The sequence below is a fragment of the Seriola aureovittata genome, chromosome 16, assembly GCF_021018895.1.
Source record: "Seriola aureovittata isolate HTS-2021-v1 ecotype China chromosome 16, ASM2101889v1, whole genome shotgun sequence".
Classification (NCBI taxonomy): domain Eukaryota; kingdom Metazoa; phylum Chordata; class Actinopteri; order Carangiformes; family Carangidae; genus Seriola; species Seriola aureovittata.
In genome coordinates this window covers 11,994,358-12,017,425 of record NC_079379.1, presented here as the reverse complement: position 1 = coordinate 12,017,425, position 23,068 = coordinate 11,994,358, and the positions used below count along the sequence as shown (strand labels likewise).

The window sequence follows — 23,068 nt, the reverse complement described above, 5'->3', positions numbered from 1 at the left end:
ACTGGGTGCTTCAGAGTTGGGATGCCCTGAGAGCAGAGAGTCTAGTCGGCCTTCGTCTCAAACGGGGGCCGAGGAACAGCTAGATCTGTGCCTCCTCTCCCGATCACACGGGAGCAGGAATTACGCAATTTAGCTAATGTATGAGATTTCGGTTTCCTGAGGGAAGGGAGCAAGTACATCTCTGGTGCAGGATAGGCTGAAGCCTTTTAATCACTTCTGACAAGTAAATGGACATGGGATGTATCAGGGGAAAGTTCTGCCCTTCGCTTGGTCAAACGTTTAAATAGGTGCCATTTCTTCTTTACATTTCTCCCTTCTGCACTGCTCTGCACATACTCCCCCACCCAAAGGTTCAGAAACACAGACTGAGTGTTTCATTTCTTTGGAAAGCTTGGTTGTAATGCAGACCCCTTTTTCTTCATGCAGTCTTTTTGATTAGAGTTTCAATCATTCGAATAATGGATTAAATAAATTAAAACTCAAAACCCATGAAACATTAAATATGAAGGTTCATAATAAATGAGAAAATCTAATCCCAATGATGAATGGACAGAACTATTCAGATCCTTTATTTAAGTAAAAGTACAAAAATATAAAAGTATCAAAGAAAAAAAGTACTGGTTCGGCAGAAAAATGTCCTCTTTGATGACATATGATATGATATGATATTTGATATATTATCATATGACATTATTGTCATATATGATAGTTAACATGGACAGTAAAGTTCCTTACTAATGCTGTACTGTTGCATTGATCTGATCTGGAAGCAGCATTTCCCCCAGGGCCCCCTCAGAGAGACTCATGGCCATCAACTCATGGCCGTGTTTCCTTCCCTCATCGGTGGATTCTCCACTCTGCCACTCATCGCCTGCCCGCCTCTCATTCATCTCTCCTGCCCTGTTTTCCCATCAACGGATTCACCGCCCTGCCATTCATCGCCTGCCCGCCTCTCATTCATCTCCCAGCCTTCACCTTTACCTGCTCTGCCACAATTCCCTTTACAATAAATCCAGCCCTCAACTTGCTCGCCTGAGTCCGTGCTCTGCTCCTGGGTCCACTAAATAGTTGTTGCTTATAACACAGAGGAGCTGTGAGATGATTAATGAAGTACGAACAGAGGAAAAACAAAGTTCTGCTACACAAATCTGTTTTCATCTTTTAGACTTTGGACTTTAGTGAGAATTATTGCTACTGCTGAAGCAAAGACATCAAGGCATGGGGTGGGGGGGCACATTTATGTCAGTGGAACAGCAAAGACAGGTGGGCTCTTGGCTGATGCATCTAATAATATCCACCAGCAGATTTATGAAGTGATGTTCAGCTGGGAAATTTGTCCAGAATGACAGAGCTCAGTTCACAGCTACTGTACATTCCATATACAGTGTCCTGATGGCGGAGTCACTGGGGTTACAGAGGAGCGCTCAGACAAATCATAGGTCCCCGTCAACACAGAAGACACTTCCAACTGCAGTAGGTCAAGGAACGAGGCTGTGATACAGGTAATAAAATAAAAAAAAAAACACAGAGAGCTGCAGGAGCTTTATTAAGACTGAAGTCAGTGCGACTGGCCTGAGCTCACACAGGCAGGCGACCTTCAGCAAAGGAATGATTGGAGTAAAGTAGGTTGGATGTCATTTAGGGACAAAAAGTGACTGGTTAAATGTCACTGTGACCGTTGTATCTTCGGGCAAATACAGGTGAAGGGCTGTTTCAAGGTAGAGGAAAAAAATCACTTTAGCACTTTCTGCCCTGAGGTTACGTGAGAGAATTTGGTATTAGCTGTTAAATTATTTTACCCCCAGGCCGCCCGCCCTCGACAAATCTGCATTAACAAGGTTATCATTCCCGCTCTCTCTGTTTTACACACGACCTCTGCAAAATTCTTGGATGTGGAGTATGTAATGTTTTATGTAGTGCTTTTATAACCTGTGCTTTTAATGGATATAAATTCAGTAAATAATTCCCCACATTTTTAAGAGGGAAATCACTTATTTCTGCATAAATCCCACAGCCCCATGTTAAACAGGCCATGCCTCAGTTTATATCGGTTTCGTTGGGCCTGTTGGGTCAGAGTGAGTTTGAATGGATGTTTGCTGGTAAACACCCAGGTGGACAATAACAGTGTGGGCAGCTGGAAAATATGCAGCACATCTCCTCGCCTTGGTGTAGGAAGCGCAGTCAAGACAGAAAGGACTTACACAACCCAAGCTGGTTATGCTCGGATTAACACTATAATCATGTCTAAAATACTGTGAATTTGTCATTATACTAATGACAACCACCACATGATTTCTGTGCATTGGTAATTTAAGCCTATGATGCTAATCCAATATGAGCATGCTCTCCTTAAAAATATTGAATATAAGCAACATTTTTTTAATTTGCATGTCATTTCATCATCTCATTTTTTTAGGACAAGACAACAAACACACAAAACGTATTCTGCACAAGCCCAGTGTTGCAAAATTGCAACGTCACATTTAACCATCCTAAAAAAAGATCTCTGAATGTTTTTTTTTTCTAAAGACCACATTTTCACAGTCAGTGGGTCTTATTGTTTATCCTCATGATGCTATTGGATAGAATACGTCTTTATAGGTTCGGTCATCTGACCATGAACTCACACTACCTGCGAACTTTCCTCCGAGCTCATCTCCTTGTTTCACTGGACTGGATTTGTCAAGATTCAAGCCATTAAATTACCTGAAATATTTTTATTTGTGTTTATTACAATGTCTAGAACATGAAGATGTTAAGTTATTTTGGAAAACATTCATCAAATTTGATTTTACAACACTGGGTCATTGTGCTACTTACAATGGCCTGTGCACCTGACACATTACATGGAGACATTGAACTTCTCACTTGTTCACATATGGAAAAAAATATCATTAGAAATATAATATATGCAATGATTCACTATAACTACGTTTTATATTTGTTTTCTCTGTTATTTTTTCTAATTTAGACCAGAATTCATAATAATAAATGAATTAATTGTTTTTGGCATTTGAAACTCTATCTACTCTTTAGTATTATAACAGAGGACAGAATAGGCCAGACAGAGAGGTGGAAGTGTTGAGAGTGGAGATCCAAGTCCTAATCCTAATCCTTTCCACAGTCACACAATAACATTTATCTATTCTTTCAGGTTATCTACTACTAATAATATTCACGTGTGTATGTGTAAGAGACCGTCTACACACTGTCTCTCTCACTGACTCTACACTCTGTGGACTATGATAAAATTTAGTTTTTTTAAATTAATAAATGATTATTCATAAAGATATGACTGTTGTGTTATTATTATTCACAATGTATACTATTATGGGGCTAAATAGGCAGTGAACCCTGCGAATGAAGCCTGAGTTGCTTTGTATTTATGTTCAGACAATGTGAGTAAAAATTCAGAAATTCTACTCTCACTGAGGCCCAACGTTGCAATATTACAACGTTTTCCTAAAAACTTATTAAAACCTAAAACATTCGAAAACCCTTTAGTTTCTACATCAGAGGCCTCCTACAACATCTGGAGGGTGAAAGTTTTTTTTTTTGCTATTTCTTTTTTTCTATGTCTGGGTTTTACAGGGCTAGCACTGAATTTAAAATTAAGTGATTTAATACAAAATAAACCGTTGGCCGTTAGTTACATTAATTGTCTATTTAGAGTGTGATTACGTAGAGGCCTATAACTAAGAGCCCCATTGGATCTGTCGATGTCCCTCCCCATGCCCACCAGCTCGGTGGCCAGCCGTGATCGTATAGTGGTTAGTACTCTGCGTTGTGGCCGCAGCAACCCCGGTTCGAATCCGGGTCACGGCAGCTTGTTTTGGCAGAGAGACCTGCGCTCATGCAGAGACACGATGACCAAAGTGTTGTTGCTGTCTTTACCTCACGTCCAGGTTGTTTCTGCTTCTGACAAAAAGGTGACGGGGACAGCGATACGTTGCTCTGCCAACATCTCCGCACGTGTGTTCGAGGAGAAACCCGCCCCCTCTGTGAGCTCCTCTTTCACAGCCTTCAATGGCAGGTTTTTGGCTTCTGGCCGACTTGTTTCAAGAACAGAAAAGACAGATATATAAAGATATGAGCCAAAAAATGAAATAAGACTGATAAACAATTTCAGACGTATTTAAAGAACAAAGAGTTAAGGAATATAGGCCTATTTAAGAATTTTGATAAATAGCCTATCTTCAAGATCAATTAAAATCGCTTCAATCTCAGCACGGAATTCTGTCAATAATTCTACCTGTTGAGGTGCACGTACAGGACTTGGTGGCGCGCCGTGATCGTATAGTGGTTAGTACTCTGCGTTGTGGCCGCAGCAACCCCGGTTCGAATCCGGGTCACGGCAGTCTGTTTTAATGTTGAGATAAATGCACGCACAAATTATCTGATACTGACACTTCTGTCCATTAATCAAATAACCAAACTAATAGATACTGATATGGTCACAACCTGCTCCAAACGAAAGGATTCACACATGATTTTCTAACTAAAGATTTATTTTGACAAAATATGAATGAACTAAAGGCAATGTGAATTATATTAATCAGCAACATCAGTGGTATAGTGAGGGATAGAGAGAGAGCGACAAAGACTGACTGAATCCACTTACTTTTATAACTTATGAACAGCCAGCACAGGTGTTAGTCATCATTCATACACTTCCTGCTTCACTCCCGAAAATGGAGAAAGGACCACTCACAAAGGTCAGCCCAAACAGGAAGTGAAGCGGGCCATCCCAACATCATCTGTGTTTGCTGTATTAATTGATTGATTTGACTGCCCTAGCAACTAATCAGCAGGCTATATTTGTTTATCCGACCTTCATTTCTATAGAGTGGTCCATCAGAGAAGTAACACTGTCTTTTCCACAGCATCCTTGTGCACACAGGACAACAGCGACATAATTTCAAAGAGCAGAAACCATACCCTTAGACAAACACACTCACAACTTATAAACTGCAGCTAACAGATAAGGATAAGCGGTAAAGAGATAAGAACTGTGTCGATGATAAGGACGTTCAAACCCATCAAAAATTGCATCAAGCCAAGCCAACCTTATAGTCATAAATATAAGTAAATAATCAACTTTACCCAAAATTCTGATAGATGTTAGTAATGTAGAATAGCTCTTATTTGGAATAAATAATTGATTTGTTTGGTCTTTCTCGGTGACGTTAGTCTCGCGTTACTACTCCCCTAAAATCCCGTCCAACAAAATCAACCAGGAAGTGAATGGCGGAAATATAGATCCACCTCACGCTTTCAGTTCACAGTTTTTGGCCATACCTGTTTTTTCCCCTGAATGGAGAAGCCAGAGGAGTAGGCGGCAGATGTGTTCAGATAAAAGCGGTGGACGGTTTTGAAGAAACGATGTCGTCGCGTTTAACTACCTGGCAAGAACGGTAAAGTGAATGGACAGATAGCCACCAGCGAAGGTCCTGTGACTGACAACCTGCAGGATTAAACACCGGTATGTTTAACTTTAAAGACTCTTGCTTCCATTATATGCCACAACATATGAGATAAAAATAAGTATAAAAACGCAGTGTTGGATGAGTTGAAAACAACAGATTTGAAGAAACATTAGAAAACAAATCCTTTGATCTTAAACCCAGGAAAATCAGCCATATGGACATTTGACAGCAAGTGTCTCAGAATTTAAATAATTTTAAGGACTAACAATTGTCTCTAGCCCGCCTACAATCAATCAAATGGTGGTCAGTCAACACAAACAGCGAATAACTGGTGGTTATTTACTGTAACCTCAGGCAGCTGAATAATAAATCTGTGGTACATAAGCCTGACAACTATGACCAAAGTGTTCACAATAAGTCTTTTATTTTGAAATGACAGCTGCATAAATCTATGTGAATACGATGTGTCTGTCAGTGTCAGAAATAGTCTGACTAGATGTGAGGCGCTGCTGTCAATTCATCTTTCGGTTTTAGCCAGAATAGTTTAACAATGACCAGAGGAGCAACTTCTGGCAAATGTTCTTGACCAGCTGTAAGTTTTTGATACCCTTTCCACATACTTTTATGTACTTTTGGTATTTTATTATTTTTCAAATAACATTATATGTATAAATATTACCTTTATTGGATGCTTGATAGTGCATAGACAAATGGCGAACAAGGAGGGAGAGAGGGGTGTGATGCAAGAGGGGAGAATGTCATAGTAGCATATTAATGTCCATAAATATTTAATGAGATGCTTTAAAATTATTTATGGGTGTAATCTTTGTGTCTACATACTTTTGGCCATGCATTTTAGTTTCATTTCTAAGGTGACTAACTGGTAATGCATGGAATTTAAACAGAGACACCTCTGCCAGTTAATGAACAAATGCTCACTCTCACCACCATTCTTTCATCTCACCATATCAGTATGAATTTTTTACTACTCCTGTTAATTCTCCAAGCCCAAGCCAGGAAACTCAAGTGATGTCATTTAAGTATTCTTCTCTGACCTAGTCATATCAAATCCCATTTAAACATCATACTACCCGCTTATCCTCCAACTGTGACTCTTCATTCGCAGACATATGGCCCTGCTCCTCAGCTAGCCGAGGGAGACAACGATACAACACAAGCATCATGTTTCTGAAAACATCGTTCACCACCCTCATCGTGGGGGTGTTTGTAGTGTACGTGCTCCACACCTGCTGGGTGATGTACGGGATAGTGTACACCAAACCCTGCGACAGCCCCAAAGGTGACAACTGTATCACACCCTTCCTGGCAGGGAACCCGAAACTACAGGTCAGTTATGTGGATGCGTAGATGGATCTGGTCTCACTGACTGATCAGTTTTGATTGCTGTTTGTCTTCTGTTCAGTTGTCTGTGTGGGTGGTTTGGTTTGAGTAGAAGTGGGTAGGAACAATGTTCCAGTTTGAATAATCATTTTAATAAGTTTAAATAATAATGTAATAATAGCTGTAATATCTCGCTCTGTGTTTACTAGTTGAGTATCTACACTGCACTGCGGCCCAATGGAGAGGGAGGACATACCCTGATCCACAAAGAGGAGAACTTTGATGTCAACAGCAAGTTTGAGAGGTTGGTGCGACTTGCATGTTTTAGTGACAATGGGAAAATTAGTATTTTCTGTCCTCACATCTGATTGGTTAAGTATTGTAACAGCAGTGTTACCTAAATTCATTATAACAATGATTTATAAAACACTTGCAGATCAGTATTTCAGGTTTTTAAATACACAATGCATAACATTAGCATGCAGTTTTTTTCAAACAACACCAGTGTAATGCATGCAGACATATTCTGACATGTAGTATAAAATCTTATGATTATGCTATTGTTTCAACCATATCACACTGGGCTTTATAGCAGCTATCCATCAAATTAAGTCCATTGTAGACAAAATTATGAAACTGTATTAAACATATATATTTTTTTCATGTCTTCTCTCTCTCTCTTCCAGGATAGTCAGTGTCTCCCTCCCTAAGAAGACCCGTAACAATGGAACTTTATATGCACTGATATTTGTCCATCAAGCCGGCATCACTCCTTGGGCAGATCCACGGCAGGTCCACTTGGTGGCTAAGGTCACCACGTACATGGTCCCTAAACCGCCTGAAATCTCCCTGATATCCGGCGAGGATCAAACACATGTATGTGTTAAGGGTGATCAGGTTTTTGGTTTTCTTAATTGTTATTTGTCAATTTGTCAATGCTCTGAAGATACTTTAATTACAAATCTTAACTCGTTTTGAGAGTAAACTTTTTTTTTTTGTTTTATCTACATAATGTAGGGTCAGAAAGAAGAACCTCAGCAGACGCAGCATGGTGACGGTAACCCTGCAGCAGGGGGTGGAGTTGGAAGTGGAGCCACTTCCACATCGGATCACCCAGTTTCCCACTGGCGTTCCCGCCTGACGCTCAACATTGTTGGCGACCACTTCCTGTTTGACAAAGAATACCTGCCAAGTGATGTCCATAGATACCTCAGAGTGTAAGATAATGAATTAACACACACACACACACACACACACACACACACACACACACACAGTGCTCTCAAAGAATGAAAACGCATGGTCCGAGCATGTACAAGGGATATTAGAAAATATGCTCAGATTCATGCAATTTGGGACAGAATACAGATTTCCCTGTTAGTTTGAATGAAGTGGTTTCACTGGGGTTTTAGTCGTACTACTAATGGATTACACAGAGTACAAAAGACATCAGAAGATGTTTTGTTTTCTGTGTTTCAGATTCCAAAATGGGAAAAAGATGGTGTATCTACCTCTGCTGTTTGTTGATGAGCTCAGCAACCGGGTCAAAGACCTTGTGGTAAGTTTGAACTTTTAAATAAATATTATGTAACACACTGCAACAGTCTGTCTGGTAGCCTCCAAAGGCATATTTTAAATTCACAGTTTTTGTTGAACTTTATTAGAATAAAATGCAAAAACTTATTTTATGACCATTCTATTCTATGAATCAAGGCTGGTATCATGATCCAGACCCTTAATTAATTTGTTTTCACTGCCTCCAGCTATGAACTGCTTCCTGCCTCAGAATAATATACAGTCCTTGATGAAAGGTTTTGTGTGTGTGTTTGTTTGTGTGTGTGTGTAGGAGATCAACAGTACCTCCATGGAGCTTCCTCTGACCATCTCTTACGACTCCATCTCTCTGGGGAGACTACGCTTCTGGATCCATATGCAGGACGCTGTTTACTCTCTGCAGCAGTTTGGTCTGTTGCTCTCCCTGTCACACACACCGACACACATACATGCCTTGGTCTCTTCAAATAATGTATTTCTGTCTATGTCCCTGTATGTGTTGCAGGTTTCACAGAGAAGGATGCTGATGAGATTAAAGGGATCTTTGTGGATACCAACCTGTACTTCCTGGCTCTGACCTTCTTTGTAGCCGCCTTCCATGTAAGTCTGACTTCAGAGCTCTACACCACATTAGGCTAGAATAGAGTAAAATAGAACAGAGCTGAGAAACACTCGGCAAAATGCAAAAATCTTTGCATTTGCTTTGCGTTGCAGGATTTTTCAACTTAAAATACTGCAACATATGTTTAGCATTTTTTATACTCTCATTTTGACTTTTTGACATAATAGCTGGATTCACTAGAATAACTGGGTTTTCTTGAAGTGGAACTTTCCATTCAACACAAAATGTCAGTATTACAGGCTAAACAAAGGTTCATACAGTCCTAAATGCTAAAATTGCATAACCACCAAATACCGCATCATCAATTATTGATGCAAGTCTGATTTTAAGCAATTGGTGTACATACGGTATGCTTTAGGAAATATGTTTGTAAAAAGCAAACATTCACCCACTCTTAACTTTCATCTCTAAACATAAGGATAACAACACATTTGAAATATAAGTATTGACACCTCAACAATAACAGAAACATATGAAGTATGTGACTATTGCTATCTGTCTATTGTTTTTTCAGCTCCTCTTTGACTTCCTGGCCTTCAAGAACGACATCAGCTTCTGGAAGCAGAAGAAAAGCATGGTGGGAATGTCGAGCAAAGCAGGTAGGTCACCTTGTTTTTCGCCGACCTGCCAGTACCAAATGATTCATCAGCAGTGTTTCACTAATTTGGGCAAAGCCGTCACTGCATAAAACTTTGTGTTTGTGTTCTGTCTTTCAGTGCTGTGGCGATGTTTCAGCACCATAGTGATTTTCCTCTATTTGTTTGATGAGCAGACCAGCCTGCTTGTCCTTGTGCCTGCTGGGATCGGCACTATCATCGAAGTAAGTTCACAAATACTGGGAACACACACTCATAAATCTAATAGATTCATAACTACACAGAGACGTTTAAATGGATTAATCATCAATATTCAAAACAATATGTAATGTCTCTGAAAAGAGAATTTATATTCAGGATGGAGTTCATTTATTTTTCTTAGCTTTAGTATTTAGACGAATTCTACAACTACTTTATATTGACATTATGGCTTTTACATTACTTGTGACTGATACAGCTGAAAATGATAAAAAATATATTTTTTTGTATGTGACGCCTAAAATAATATTTAATATTTGCCACATTAGGGCAGAGCTCCATTGGCTCCACACCTCTCTGAAAGTCCCCTCTCCTTAGTAAAAAACACAGCAATTTTAACAAAGGAAGTATTAAGTTTAATTTAAAAGAATTCATTATATGTATTTTGGGATTGTTTTATTTTTTGCAGGTGTGGAAAGTGAAGAAGGCCTTTAAGATCCAAGTTTTCTGGAAAGGAGGCAAACCAACATTCCTGGTAGGTGTATCCTATGTAGTTTTCCTCGATGGTAAATTAATTGTTATGGGGACCATCAGAGCGATGCTGCTTTCTATCAGTACATTATGTTCATTGCCATGTTCATCTACTGACTTCACAGTTTTGCAGATTAAAAAAAATGTATCAAAACATGCTAATTCTGAGTATTTCTGTGTTTCTTTTTATTTTTGGAACAGTTTGGGAAATTAGATGAATCAGAGAGGAGAACAGAAGAGTACGATACTCTGGTAAGAAACAATAGGCTCACACACTTAAACATGCATACAGAACTAACCATACTGCTGCCATGAATAATGATATAATACAGGCATGTAAGCTAATCATAACATACCGTGTCTTTCTCTGTAGGCCATGAAGTATCTGTCATACCTCTTGTATCCACTGTGTATTGGAGGGGCTGTGTATGCTCTAATATTCCTACGATACAAGAGGTAGGTGTGTGTGTGTACATAAGAAGCACAATTTTTACTTCATGATGGTAATTATGCCATGTGTCTTCCAGTCATTACCTGTCTTGATTGTTTGTCTCTCTCTCCCTGTCATAGCTGGTACTCATGGCTGATCAACAGTTTAGTGAATGGTAAGATAAAATACCTTTTACCTTATCAATTAATACATTTTTTACATCACCATTGCCTTACATTATGTGATTATGAAGAAAAGGTTAATCAACATGTTCTGTAACCTTTACAGGTGTATATGCCTTTGGCTTCCTCTTCATGCTTCCTCAACTGTTTGTCAACTATAAGGTCAGTATATCAAAGATACTGTGTTATGTTTCATACTATTTTAAAATGGAGTAATAGATCAAATAAATGTACCTTAAAGACAAGTCACTTATGATTTCACAGGAGGGCAAAATTGCTGGCAAAACACAACATTGGTCAGGTAGTTCCTCCAGCTCTTAGAAACAAAACAAAGTTGAAACTAACTTATTCTTCTCTGTTCTTTATTCAACAGTTGAAATCTGTGGCCCACCTGCCCTGGAAAGCCTTTATGTATAAGGTGACTGCAAAAAAATTGATTGTCATTGTTCAGTTAGAGGACTGCTGAAAATGTTTTTTGGGGGTTTTTTACCATGGCTCATGCTCTGGATTGTTATTTTTTTGTTGAATTTTAATTGATATTTATTGATCATTACCAGGCATTCAATACCTTCATCGACGATGTGTTTGCCTTCATCATCACCATGCCAACGTCTCACAGACTGGCCTGTTTCAGAGATGATGTCGTGTTTCTCATTTACCTCTACCAGAGATGGTACATGGACGGACACACACGCACGCACGCACGCACGCACGCACGCACGCACGCACGCACGCACGCACGCACACTTGTTTCAAAAGTTGTCTGCAAAATAATCCCAACAGTTTTCCACTCTAAATCTCTGCTTCTGTCTCCATCCTCAGGCTCTACCCAGTGGACAAGACAAGAGTAAATGAATATGGGGTTTCTTACGATGACAAACCCAAAGGAAAGACTCACAGGGACTAAAGAGGAAAGACAGGTTATTGGCTTCCATGATGTGGTTTCTGCAGGTTTTGTCTCCTGCCAAACCTGTCTCCTCCATGGATCTCATCTGGCATCAACTGAGCTGGTTTAATGGTCCAGGTGCAAAGGGGAAAAATATTTTTGTTTCTGGTCAGTTAGTTGTAAATGGTCCAGGTGCATCGACATCCTTGTGATTTGTGACTTTTTCACCCCGTCCTATAGTGCAAAGCGTTCAAAGGGAAGATCGACAATAAGCTGAATCTGTAACTCTTTTCAAACTGACGCAACAACATGGAAAAAATGTGTTTGTGATTGGTGTGAATGGCTGGCACCCTGCTCAAGACCTGAGCCCACAACAGGTCAGACACTGCTCAATTCTGATATGAAATAGTACACTGATGACTATAGTAACTTTGCTATAGTAGGTATTGGTGGTAGCTTTGAGACCTCTTGGCCATATACTCTGCTCCTAGCTTTTTTCCACACATCATGTCAGTTCACAGCACTAGTCACGTTCTTTGTTTGTTGTAATGCCTCTTGAGAACCACTGTAGATACTGTATCTTTAGAATTTTATTGCCATGTCAAAAAGGGATTATTATAATTTTAAATGATTTTATGTTGACAAATGCCAGTTAACTGACAGAGTACGTTTTGAGAAGAGCCTGGTTCAGACTGCTTTGAGGAACAGATACTGAAACACAGTGTATCTAGGAGTTGTAAAATAACAATCAAGCGCTGCATTTTATACCTGCCAAGATGATTGAAAATATAGCTATCATATCAACTCAACATGGTTGTGACTGCAGGGAGCTTAAAATACTGCTTTGACAAATATATCCCTAATGTTTCCTTTTTCAGGCATTATTATACCATAAGCACCAAGTCTGAAACACCAGAGCTCTCACAAAAATCGGTTTGCCAGTCCTAATTACAGCTTGGATGTTGAAGTGAACACTGTACAAATTGAAAAATGGTAATTTCGGTATGGTAAAATTTAATTAGGCAAAGGTGGATAGTGATGTGCAGAATTTTAGTGCTTTTTTAGAAGGTATATGAAACTATAAAAAGGCTGTTTTTTTTTTTTTAAATTTCAAATTTTTTATCCCAAATTATCATGTAGACAAAGCTAACATATGGTAACTCTGGGAATAATTACAGAATCTGTTGTCTCTTGCTCTGTCTACATGTAAATTAATACTGACATTTATCACACCGTAACACAGGAGAGTACCACCGAAAGCCATACTGTCCTTTACATCCATTCTACTTTTGTAGTTTTACCTGCTCGAGTATTTTTTTACATATCAGGGCCAAGAAAATCTGTGTGTGCCAAATGTGAGAATGATTCTTTGAACTGTTTGTGAGCTTTATATGTTCACCATAAATGGTCCATCTGATGTTTTTAAATAGACACTGACATTGTGAGGGAAACAGTAAATGGTAAGACTTATGGAAAGTATTACTAGATCTGGATTTACACAGTCACATTTAGATTTTTCTGCCATAGTTCTAATGTTATGTTCAGCCTAATGGTTTTACTTATTGTGCTGTTTGTTTTTGATTGAGATGAAATAAAATTGACTGACTGAACATGTCATTTGCAGTGGATTTAAAACCTTTATAAAATAAAAAAAAAAAACGGTACATACTGTATTCTTCAGTTTTAGATGTAAATGATAGTAGCAGCATATAGACTGGCACTGTGTCACATTTCTAAAGATATACCTTCTTCTAGTGGTTTAATAAGTGCACCATATGCACACATTTGATCTTCTTTAATACATACTGCTGACAAGTTCTCAACTTAAAACTAATTTGTTTAGATAATAAATGTATAATTAATGAATACATTATAATTTATGCACATATTGTATTTTATGTTTTTGTTGCTAAATCCTATTGATGTGTTATCTTACTAGACTAAAATACATAAGATACTATATTCTATGTATTTATTGCATGTACACACTGTATACAGTCTATGGTACACACACACACACACACACACACACACACACACACACACACACACACACACAGATAAAACAAATAAAGACTACAGTATTACCTGAAGAAATAGGAATAATGTGTGGACAATTTAATTATTTTTCACATTTTAATTTAGTGTGTTTGTATTTTCAATTTAACGGAAAAATCTATTCGTGTTAGGAGAAGATTGAGAGGCGATCACGTCTGTCGTCACTTTGTGTACGTACTGACGTCGAAGTCACGCAGCCCTGACGCAGAGTATATTTTTCAAGCTCCCGCCCTTTCCCCCTCCTTTTCCGCTGTTGGAAGTTATCGTGCCTAAGGTGCTTGGTTCTTCGTCTGAAGCTAAGGCCCACAATCCGGCGACTAGCACCGTCAAATTTAGGCATCCGACGCCATAAACAAAAAAATAACCATCTACAATGGCCTCCGTGTCCGAGCTCGCCTGTATTTACTCCGCTCTGATCCTCCACGATGATGAAGTCACCGTCACCGTAAGTATCCCGGCTGCCGTCAGCCGTAATGTCTTCAGTGCTCCGGGGGTGTAATGTGGTGGTGAAAGCCCTAAATAAATCCGAGATAAGAACTCGATTGACTAACTGGGATAGTACTATATATGTTAAGATACGAGATAAATACGAGTTAAAGTGTACAGATGTCAAAACAACCCTATCTACCGGTCAAAATGGCGGCATGCTTGTTGCCGACTAAAGACCACGTTTCTGTATCAGGGCAGCATGTCTGTTTTCTGACACTCGTGTTTTAAATTAACAATATGTGGCTCAAGCTATTGTCACTCGCCACATGTTTCACATCTAAACTAATAGTTGAAGCTACAGATACGCCTTTCACTCAATGGTTGCTAATGCTAAGATAGTGAAACCACAATAGCACACCATGCATTTAGTATCAGGAGTATAAATTTAATGTTAACCTACACAGGTATGGGATCTCTGGTGTGCGTCTCCTCTGCTACATTAATCATAGCCCTGTGGTAGTAGTTGGTACACGTGGGTGCAGCACAACATCAATATGAGGACAGGCTGCTTAAATTACCACAGTGCACAACTTGATGCACGTAAATCTCAATGTTGTATTTTAGCAATAACTAATTAGTGAGTGTCAATGCTTAATGTGTTTAGCAGTTAAACTGTCAGTTATATTTCTGTTGACTAGTGTAGTCTTAGTTGTCACACAATAGTTAAAAAATTTCTCTCCAAATCACTTGTGTCCACAGTTTACAGTATAAACCTATAGGTATTTAATTTACAATGAGTAAGACAAGTAAAGCAACCACTTATCACATTTGTTTAAACCTGGAAGCAGTAAATAATCTTGCTTTCTGAGAATAGTGACAATCAATAGTTTAATAGATTGACAGATTAATCAGATACTATTTTAATAAAAGTTGTTTTTTACCATTTTGTCCTTTTTATAGACAACTACAAATTGAGATCAACTGATAATGAAAATAATCATCACTTGCAGCCTTTTCTCAGACATGTTAAAATCATGTGTAAAGTTGGTACTAGCTGTATAATTTTGCAATGATGTCTTTTCTGCAGGAGGACAAGCTGAATGCTCTGATCAAGGCTGCTGGAGTCACTGTGGAGCCCTTCTGGCCAAGTCTGTTTGCCAAGGTAAGAGATGGACACATGTCAAAATGCTGTTGTGCCATGGTGATCTGAAGAGATCAATGTTGATTAAATGAGGGATGCTGCACATGCAGGGTTTAAACCTGTAGGATTTTTGGAGTGGTCTCTGCTGAGTTAGAATTTTTAACAGACAACGCTGTTGTATATAGTAGAATAGAGACAACTAATCTACAGCCAGAGTTAAGTTAGTGCAGCTCCAAAATCTTTTCCACAGGCAACAAGTCTTGGGGTCTACATGTTCCACAGACTGAATGTGTTTAGAACTCAACTGACCATTACAAGTGAAAAAATAATAATCCTGTATAATTTAAGAAAGATATCTAACCCTCAAGTGTCCTAAGGTGTAATACTGTAGATCACTGGCACTGTAGCTATAGTACATCACATATGAGGACTAAATTATATAATAGCTGTACTGTGTGAATTTCCTACATGTTGCCTATGTTAACAATCCAGTTTCTCTCTGGTCCATCTTATTTAAGTTGTCACTTTCTGAAGTTTTGAAGAGTGTGCATGAGGTGGTAGTTGGTGTTTTACATCCAGTTATTGGCACCTTTCTTTTTTCTTTTACACATTTAAATGAAACTTGTTGAAGCACTGATATGTAGGAAATGTTCTGCAGTGTATGTTATATATGACTGCTGTGTTGTATACTGTTAGTATAGAGACTGACTCTATGTACAGTAAGCTCAGTATCAAGTTTGAAGGGATCCAGATGCATCATTCACAAGAATAAGCACTTTTAAGTGAGGCGACACTGACCTGTGAATGTTTTACTTGTTGTAGGCTCTGTCCAGCATTGACATCGGCAGCCTGATCTGCAACGTTGGAGCCGGAGGTGGCGCTCCCGCTGGAGCCCCAGCTGCTGGAGTTGCTGCTGCTACTGGTGACGCCCCAGGTAACTAGACATTTTGATTTAGTAAGGGTTTTCTACCGTCTTGAGTCAAACTTTCCACAAATTGTTAATTAGGTTTGGAGGTTTTTTGGGTTGTTGTTTTTTTTTTTTTTTCTTAGTCTAACAATAAGTTATGTGCTTATGGCTTTGACATTACAAGCTGAAGAACCTGTGAACAATTTGCTAACTGGTGTGAGACTTTGCTTGATTCAAAGAGAAAACCTTTCAAACAAGTCTTCACCATATAGGAACTTTGCATACGCTGATTATCTCACATTTTTGGCCAAGTGTTTGAATTGTCAGAAATGTCCCAGAGTTCAACTGCAAAGGAGAGCATGCATATTCTACATCTTAAACTTTAACCATTACCTTTTTGCTTTGCCCCTACAGCCAAGGAGGAGGAGAAGAAGGAGGAGAAGAAGGAAGAGTCCGAGGAGTCCGATGACGACATGGGCTTCGGTCTCTTTGATTAAAACAGCTGTTTTTGTAACAAAACACAATAAAAGTATAAAAATGAGAGCTGACTTGTCTGTGTTCTGTGCTATGATTGTCTTTGGTAAAGACAAGTTTCATTAAATTTTTTTTTTTTTTTTTTTTTTAACAAACAAGAGGCTTTGGCACATTAAACATTTAAGTGGTGGATATATTTTTATTATAAGTCTCTGAAAATATCTGTGGTAGTGGGACAGTGGCTGCCAAGAATAAAGCAGAATTGATGCTCAAAAAAGGAAACCAATGGACAGTAAAGATGGTTGATGGATTGCACTAAAATTAAAATGCACAAACTGAACTGAAATAATTAAAAGACAGCACAATTGATGCTGACCCAATGTAAAACACATTAGTATGTCTAGTGGATAGATTATTCAGAAGACAATACAGCACTTGGCATCTTTTCATTATGCTTATTCATGAGCTCGTGAACCTGTAATGATTGGTGTCAACATGTTACTCATTACAGTCGCTTTTTCTCAACTTTTTACTTGACTTTATTTTCTTACTTAATTTTCCCTCTAAATCACAGTAACAAAAGCACACACACACTAATTGGGTGATTAAGTTTTAGTGAAGTTCTTTTAATGTCTCTGGTTTGACGGGGTGGGCATGACAGTAAGCAGAAAGGGAGCTTTTTAGACAAATGAGTACATTTAGGATGTACAGTGTAAATGTGTACCAAAAAAGACAGATGTAGTCGGTGAGACATAAGAGAACCACAAACCCGGAGGATGTTCAGGTAGGTAATAGTTGAATCTGCTGTGATCTCAGTAACAGTCACAGATTGATGAACTTTCATTCAAAGAAAATGAAAATTCATTTTAAGTCCTAACGCCTAGTTCATTAGTCATAGCTTTACTTCGTTAGGGACACGGGTCTTTAAAGTGTATTAATATACCGTATTCCCTCTTTAACTGTAGAAAAGACTTCAAGGATAAGGGGTAAGAGGTTGGTTTGGCAAATGTATGCCTGTTTAACCGCACTACCTTCGTTAAAGTGCAGCACACAGCCGCTTCCCTGAGCTTTGCTATGACAACCACCCGGCACTATCTCCCATGCAGCCGACCATAGAGTGCTGAACTGGGTTTTCTAACTTTTGACAATAAAGCAGGCGGCAGTGTTTTTAGTCAACAATGATGTTAAACACAACCGACGGTCTGCCTCCTACACCAGCCACAAATAACCTTACTGGTAACAGGTAACATTAGCTAACGCTTCCCACTAGCTAAACACTTGAATACCTCTTTGCTACAAGTTATCGCTAGCTCCCGAATAGTTATAAAACGTCAACATAAACGTTAAAAAAAAAAAAGCAGGTCTGACCACTTACTGTCGGCATCCTCACAGGCACTAAAAAAAAAAGTTTTCAGCGGTTAGCTAGAATTTATAGCTGGTAAAAGAACTAAACTAACACGAGTTTCCGTAGTGTAGTGGTTATCACGTTCGCCTCACACGCGAAAGGTCCCCGGTTCGAAACCGGGCGGAAACACTTTTTTTTCGTTTTCAATTTTACTGTCAAACACACGAAAGAACAGTTAAAAGTGCTTCACTTGCAGCTGGAGTGCTGAAGCCAACCAGCCGGTTACTCATTCCGCGTCTCACGACTTCGAGTGTGATATTGCTTTTATACAACAGTTGTACGAGCGCCACATTAGTTATAAGCAAGAACAGATTATGATTTGTTTGTCTGTTTCATCATCTACGCCAACTCAAATAACATTGTCTTGACCTGCACGGTGCAAACTAGCTTGCTACTTTGTCTACACGTTACCTCAGGTGCGCTGAAGTATCCAAGCTTTTCCCTTCATCCTCTTCTGACCACCATACATCATTTAATTCAAATTTTGTTTTTGGAAATATATTCATCTTTGCAAAGTTTGCTACAATCTAAGATAGATAACGACCGTTATTGTAACGCTAATTAACGATTAATAGAACACCTGTAAAGCGGAGCGATACGCCTGGTTAAAAGTCTCAGTACTCATGGAATGCCTCTTCCCCAATCTATTTACCTGGTGGGAACTAACTAACTTGAAAAATAAGGCATAAAAAGTTATAGTATTTATGGTGACATTTTAATGGGATTTTTCGACAGAAATTAAACTCAACAAACTTTGATATATTCAGCATTTGTTTGTTGCATTTAGCATGTTTACCGCTGCTAGCTTACTGCTAGCCTACAGAAGACAGCGGCCAGAGCAAGCTAGCTAGTTAACGCTTGCTAACATTGTTAAATAACATCAGTTGACATTCCTGGCCCCTTTCAGTCAATCAAACGATAGCATGCCTAAATCAGTCGTCTTGGAGACGTAGCCAAATATTGGTGGGGACAATTCTGTCCTCCCAAAATATTGGTAAGGACATGTCCCTACTGTTTCAACAGTGTTGTTCATCAGCTCCATGTTAATCTCACTGTTGTGAGATTAACATGGAGCTGATGACTCACACTGCCAATGAACAATGTTATTTTTGCATTTACTGTTAGAAGAAAGCCCCTAGTCCTGGCAGGTCAAACTGTGTTACATTACACTACATTTAATAGCCCTTTATTTTGTTTAAGATTTTTTCATTTCCTTTGTGTTTGCCAGACAGTGGTTGGAGTTCTGCCCACAGTTCAATTTTGGTGTTGCCCAAAGGGAACCGGCGGGTTCTCTCATCTCTGCAGAGCATTTCTGAGGTTCTGTTACAATGACCGTTCAGTTTTTGGTCACCTCCTTGACCAAGGCGCTTCATGTCCAATTACTGGGATTGGCTGGGCGGCCAACTCTAAGAAGAATCCCGGTGGTTTGGAATGCCACAGCAAAGGGTCTGAATCTTTTATAAATTATATTTTAGTTTTAGATTTTTAATAGATCTGCAAAATTGTATCCATTTAAAATAAAATCTACAACCCAGAATTCAAGAAGAGTTCAAGAAGATCTTTTTTAGTCTGAATCCAAGCACATAAAGATCCTCTAAAGTAATACAGCAAATACTAATAAATATATATAAAGAAATGTATCTTTCTGTTATCTTTACAAAGAATATAAAGGCAGACAGAGACGAGTGAAAGTTAAAATGCTCAAAAAAGAAAGATGAGTGCTAGCTGTATTTCTTAATGATAACAGTGTTTTTATTTGCTTGGTTTAGCAACTGTACATGTGGCTCCTTCCTGAGAATACTGCTCACCTCAGGGGAGAGGAAACAGTGGAAAGGAGAGAGAATCAGAGAGGGAGGAGAGGAGGAGAGAGCATGGGTAACAGAGGAATAAAAAGAAGAAATGCACAGTGGCAGAACAGGAGAAGAGAGGGAATAAAGGTATAAATAACTCCTGTACAGGAGGTAGAAAGATAGAAGAAGACATGAAGACAAATGGAGGAGAAATAAAGAGCAAATCACATTAGACATAAACAATTCCTGGTTTGGAGAAGAGTTTACGATGCAACTATTTCAATGCAGACAAAAAAAAAAGTGCAGCTAGTTGTACGTAAATGAAAACTGCAACTGTAATTCACCTCCTAATAAAAACTAAAAGATTATCATCAACGTTGAATTCTGTTTGAAATATGAACCGACAGTTTTGTAAAATAAGTATTTCAAAGTCCCTGAAAATCAAATTCCTGGATCAACTAACCTGAAGGAAATTTGACAAAGAGAGTGTAACTGAAATCTTGCACATTGTTGAGTGTACATGACTGATGCAACAACACATTTGGCTTGAATATACAATGCAAGCAACAAAGTGACCAAAGAATTTTACACTGAGTTGCTGCTAAAAACAATTAACCAATATTTTGAGTGAAATGTTCCTCTTTTTTTTTTATCAATTGCAGTTCATTTGGCACAGGGCGACCTGCTATACAGTATAATTAGCACCTCCATGGTAACTTAAAAATGACCCTTCCTCCACCTCTCACCCCTCCATCCCCTCACTCTCCCCCCAGTTCATCCCTCCCCCTTATTCACTAACAACTCATGCCTCAGAAATGTGTTAAAAATATAGCTTCTTTGTATATTTACTATGTAGTTAACTTAAAAAGTGGCCTGTGGCAGTTTTTTTTTTATCATGTTTTTCCATAAAAAGACATTTAGTTTGTTCTTCAAAATTCAGCTTTCATATTTCATTTTTATGCCATGTCTTGATGCCTGAGATAGAGAGATCTAGGGAGGAAGATGAAAAAAAAAGAGAGATGAAATTATGACATATATGAGCAGCTGTACTGTAAATCAGTCATTTCTGCTCATACAAGTTTCAAGAGGAAGACTGAAAAACTGACACAGACATACTGTAAGAGTCAAGGCTGAAAGTAGTAGTAATAATAATAATAATTAATTATGATATAAAAGCATGTTTAAACAACAACCTTATGAATTCATCTTCATCATCCTCCTCATTCTGGCTCTTCAGTTCCAGTTGTTACATCCTGCATATGTGGAGAGTGTTAGTCTTGTGTTTATGTGGCAAGTCGATGACGCGTCTGTGCAGTCCTGCAAACGAGCCTCTGAAATCTCCTGTTTAATTCATTTTCTTCAAAGATTAAAAAGTAGTGATGGATGATTCTTGAGGATACGTGATGGGAGAGAAGAGTGTTTCTCTGGATACAAAAGCAAAATAATGCAACAAAAGTACAAAACAACACAATATTGACCAAAGAGCGGAGAGAAAAGGAAGCGGTGAATGTTTGAGGGAGAAGAGGGAGCTGATTGTTTCAGTCAGTCATGTCTGCTGTCCATCAGTCGGTGTTTTTCATCCATCACTGATATCCATCTAAATGTTCTCTTCTTCTGCACTCTCTGTTTCCATAGCAACATAATCTCCTGGCCCCGCCCCCCGCCACTTCCAGGCGTGAACGGATCCGGGGCTAATGTGGGCGGGTCTGGGTGATCATCTTGAGTCGTGATTGGTCGATGACGTCCAGCAGGTTCTTGGCGTCGACTGCGAGGGCGTGAGCTGCCATTAGCATCTGTTTCTTGTAATCCTTTTGTAAACTGTCCAGAGAACAGAAAACAACTGTGTGACCATCGCTGTGAAACTACATCATTGATCAACAGAACACATACAGTGCATTCGGACCCACCTTGTCATGACATACTGTTGGGCCAGTTTCATCTTCGCTATCAACTCTGCCAGATCTGAATTCAACAACTTCTGGGCCATCTCAATCTGTGATAATACAAACAAAACAGCAGCTTCTGAGTCACTTCAACCAATTAAAGAATAACTATGAAAGAAAAAATTTATATTTACAAAGTTGTAGGAGTCACAACAGACAATTTATGATTTAGTAGATGGAGCCTTTCTAGGCCATCCCTAAAAGTCTAGGTAGACTGCTGCTCATGCTCACACCCATGTCAGCTGTAAGCTAAGTCGCAGCCATCAGTTAACATGTTTTTTCTTCCACAATTCAGAAACTTTTTTTTGCCTTTGTAACAATGTGTGGGAACTAGAAGTCACACAGGGCTGTTTTCCATGCAGCGTTTGACGTGATAACATGAGTCTGCATGGAGAAGATGTGCAAAAGTAACATCTTATCCCTGTATGTTTGAGTGAAAGAAAATAATCATTCAATTGTAGAGCATAAAAATGTGTGTGTGTGTGTGTGTGTGTGTGTGTGTGTGTGTGTGTTTACCTCTCTGTGTGTGCTGGCAGGCAGCACAGGAATTGTCTCATCTACTGTTGCTAGCAGAGTCCTCAGAGCCAGCCCCACCTCCTAAAACACATTTTTGTGATAATCTTTAGTCAACATGCACTTTTAAAGACACAAGATGTTTTAATGCACCTTGTGTCTCAATACTTGAGAGAGAAGGTAAACAGTTCTTGACAAAGCTCATGTGTCAGTCAGGACAACTCCGTTTTGCAGATGCTTGTCAGAGTTGTACTTTCTTTTCATTTTCAGAGATTGAATGTGAATCCTACCTTGACCATGGGGACGTACTCCTCTGGTGCTGCAGGCTGAATCCTGTTGGACATCTCTATCACAGCTTTAACCAGTCCTGTCACATTCTCATACACTTTGTCGTTAGAACGATCCAAGTTGGCGGTGGGAGGTGGGCTGATCTCCTGAGGCTGCAACTGCACCAGGGGAGAGAGATTTTTTTTTTTTTCAGTAAACAACTTATGAGGAAAGTATTAATTTCCAATGTAATTTCTCTTTCCTCTATTTTATCACATTATTATTTATGACAAATTGGATTTTTAAATATGAGCAAAATAACATTTTCTTCTGCCAATGTCAATATAGATAAGTGTAGTTATGCAGACTTAACAC

General features: G+C 38.9%; 3 protein-coding genes and 3 non-coding genes across 20 annotated transcripts in view; 5 read left to right on the top strand and 1 right to left on the bottom strand.

The window, feature by feature from the left end:
• Positions 1-3,753: 3,753 nt before the first annotated feature.
• Positions 3,754-3,825, top strand: trnah-gug (transfer RNA histidin (anticodon GUG)). The gene has a single exon. It is a non-coding gene; the product is annotated as a tRNA-His (tRNA).
• Positions 3,826-4,285: 460 nt separating this feature from the next.
• trnah-gug (transfer RNA histidin (anticodon GUG)) lies at positions 4,286-4,357 on the top strand. The gene has a single exon. It is a non-coding gene; the product is annotated as a tRNA-His (tRNA).
• Positions 4,358-5,215: 858 nt separating this feature from the next.
• On the top strand, positions 5,216-13,376 carry clptm1l (CLPTM1 like). Its single transcript, XM_056399720.1, has 18 exons — positions 5,216-5,482; positions 6,553-6,773; positions 6,977-7,071; positions 7,454-7,643; positions 7,785-7,984; positions 8,247-8,325; positions 8,614-8,731; positions 8,827-8,921; positions 9,458-9,542; positions 9,660-9,763; positions 10,207-10,272; positions 10,470-10,520; positions 10,642-10,724; positions 10,839-10,873; positions 10,987-11,042; positions 11,254-11,298; positions 11,438-11,553; positions 11,703-13,376. Exons 2-18 carry the CDS (start codon positions 6,609-6,611, stop codon positions 11,785-11,787), a joined length of 1,668 nt encoding a protein of 555 aa, XP_056255695.1. The 5' UTR covers positions 5,216-5,482; positions 6,553-6,608; the 3' UTR covers positions 11,788-13,376.
• Positions 13,377-14,060: 684 nt separating this feature from the next.
• Positions 14,061-16,842, top strand: rplp1 (ribosomal protein, large, P1). Its single transcript, XM_056399722.1, has 4 exons — positions 14,061-14,269; positions 15,341-15,415; positions 16,217-16,328; positions 16,716-16,842. Exons 1-4 carry the CDS (start codon positions 14,198-14,200, stop codon positions 16,796-16,798), a joined length of 342 nt encoding a protein of 113 aa, XP_056255697.1. The 5' UTR covers positions 14,061-14,197; the 3' UTR covers positions 16,799-16,842.
• Positions 16,843-18,236: 1,394 nt separating this feature from the next.
• Positions 18,237-18,309, top strand: trnav-cac (transfer RNA valine (anticodon CAC)). Its single transcript has one exon. It is a non-coding gene; the product is annotated as a tRNA-Val (tRNA).
• Positions 18,310-19,906: 1,597 nt separating this feature from the next.
• Positions 19,907-23,068, bottom strand: part of ptk2aa (protein tyrosine kinase 2aa) — a 63,594-nt gene continuing 60,432 nt past the window's right edge. For 14 of the 15 annotated variants that reach the window (XM_056399715.1, XM_056399706.1, XM_056399704.1 and 11 more), the window contains 4 exons: positions 22,717-22,872; positions 22,430-22,510; positions 21,878-21,963; positions 19,907-21,788 (listed from right to left, as the gene is read on the bottom strand). In XM_056399715.1, the coding sequence (XP_056255690.1) occupies positions 21,662-21,788; positions 21,878-21,963; positions 22,430-22,510; positions 22,717-22,872 (450 nt within the window). In that variant the 3' untranslated portion in view covers positions 19,907-21,661. The remainder of the gene's footprint in view (positions 21,789-21,877; positions 21,964-22,429; positions 22,511-22,716; positions 22,873-23,068) is intronic. The other variant, XR_008829909.1, reaches the window with a different exon arrangement.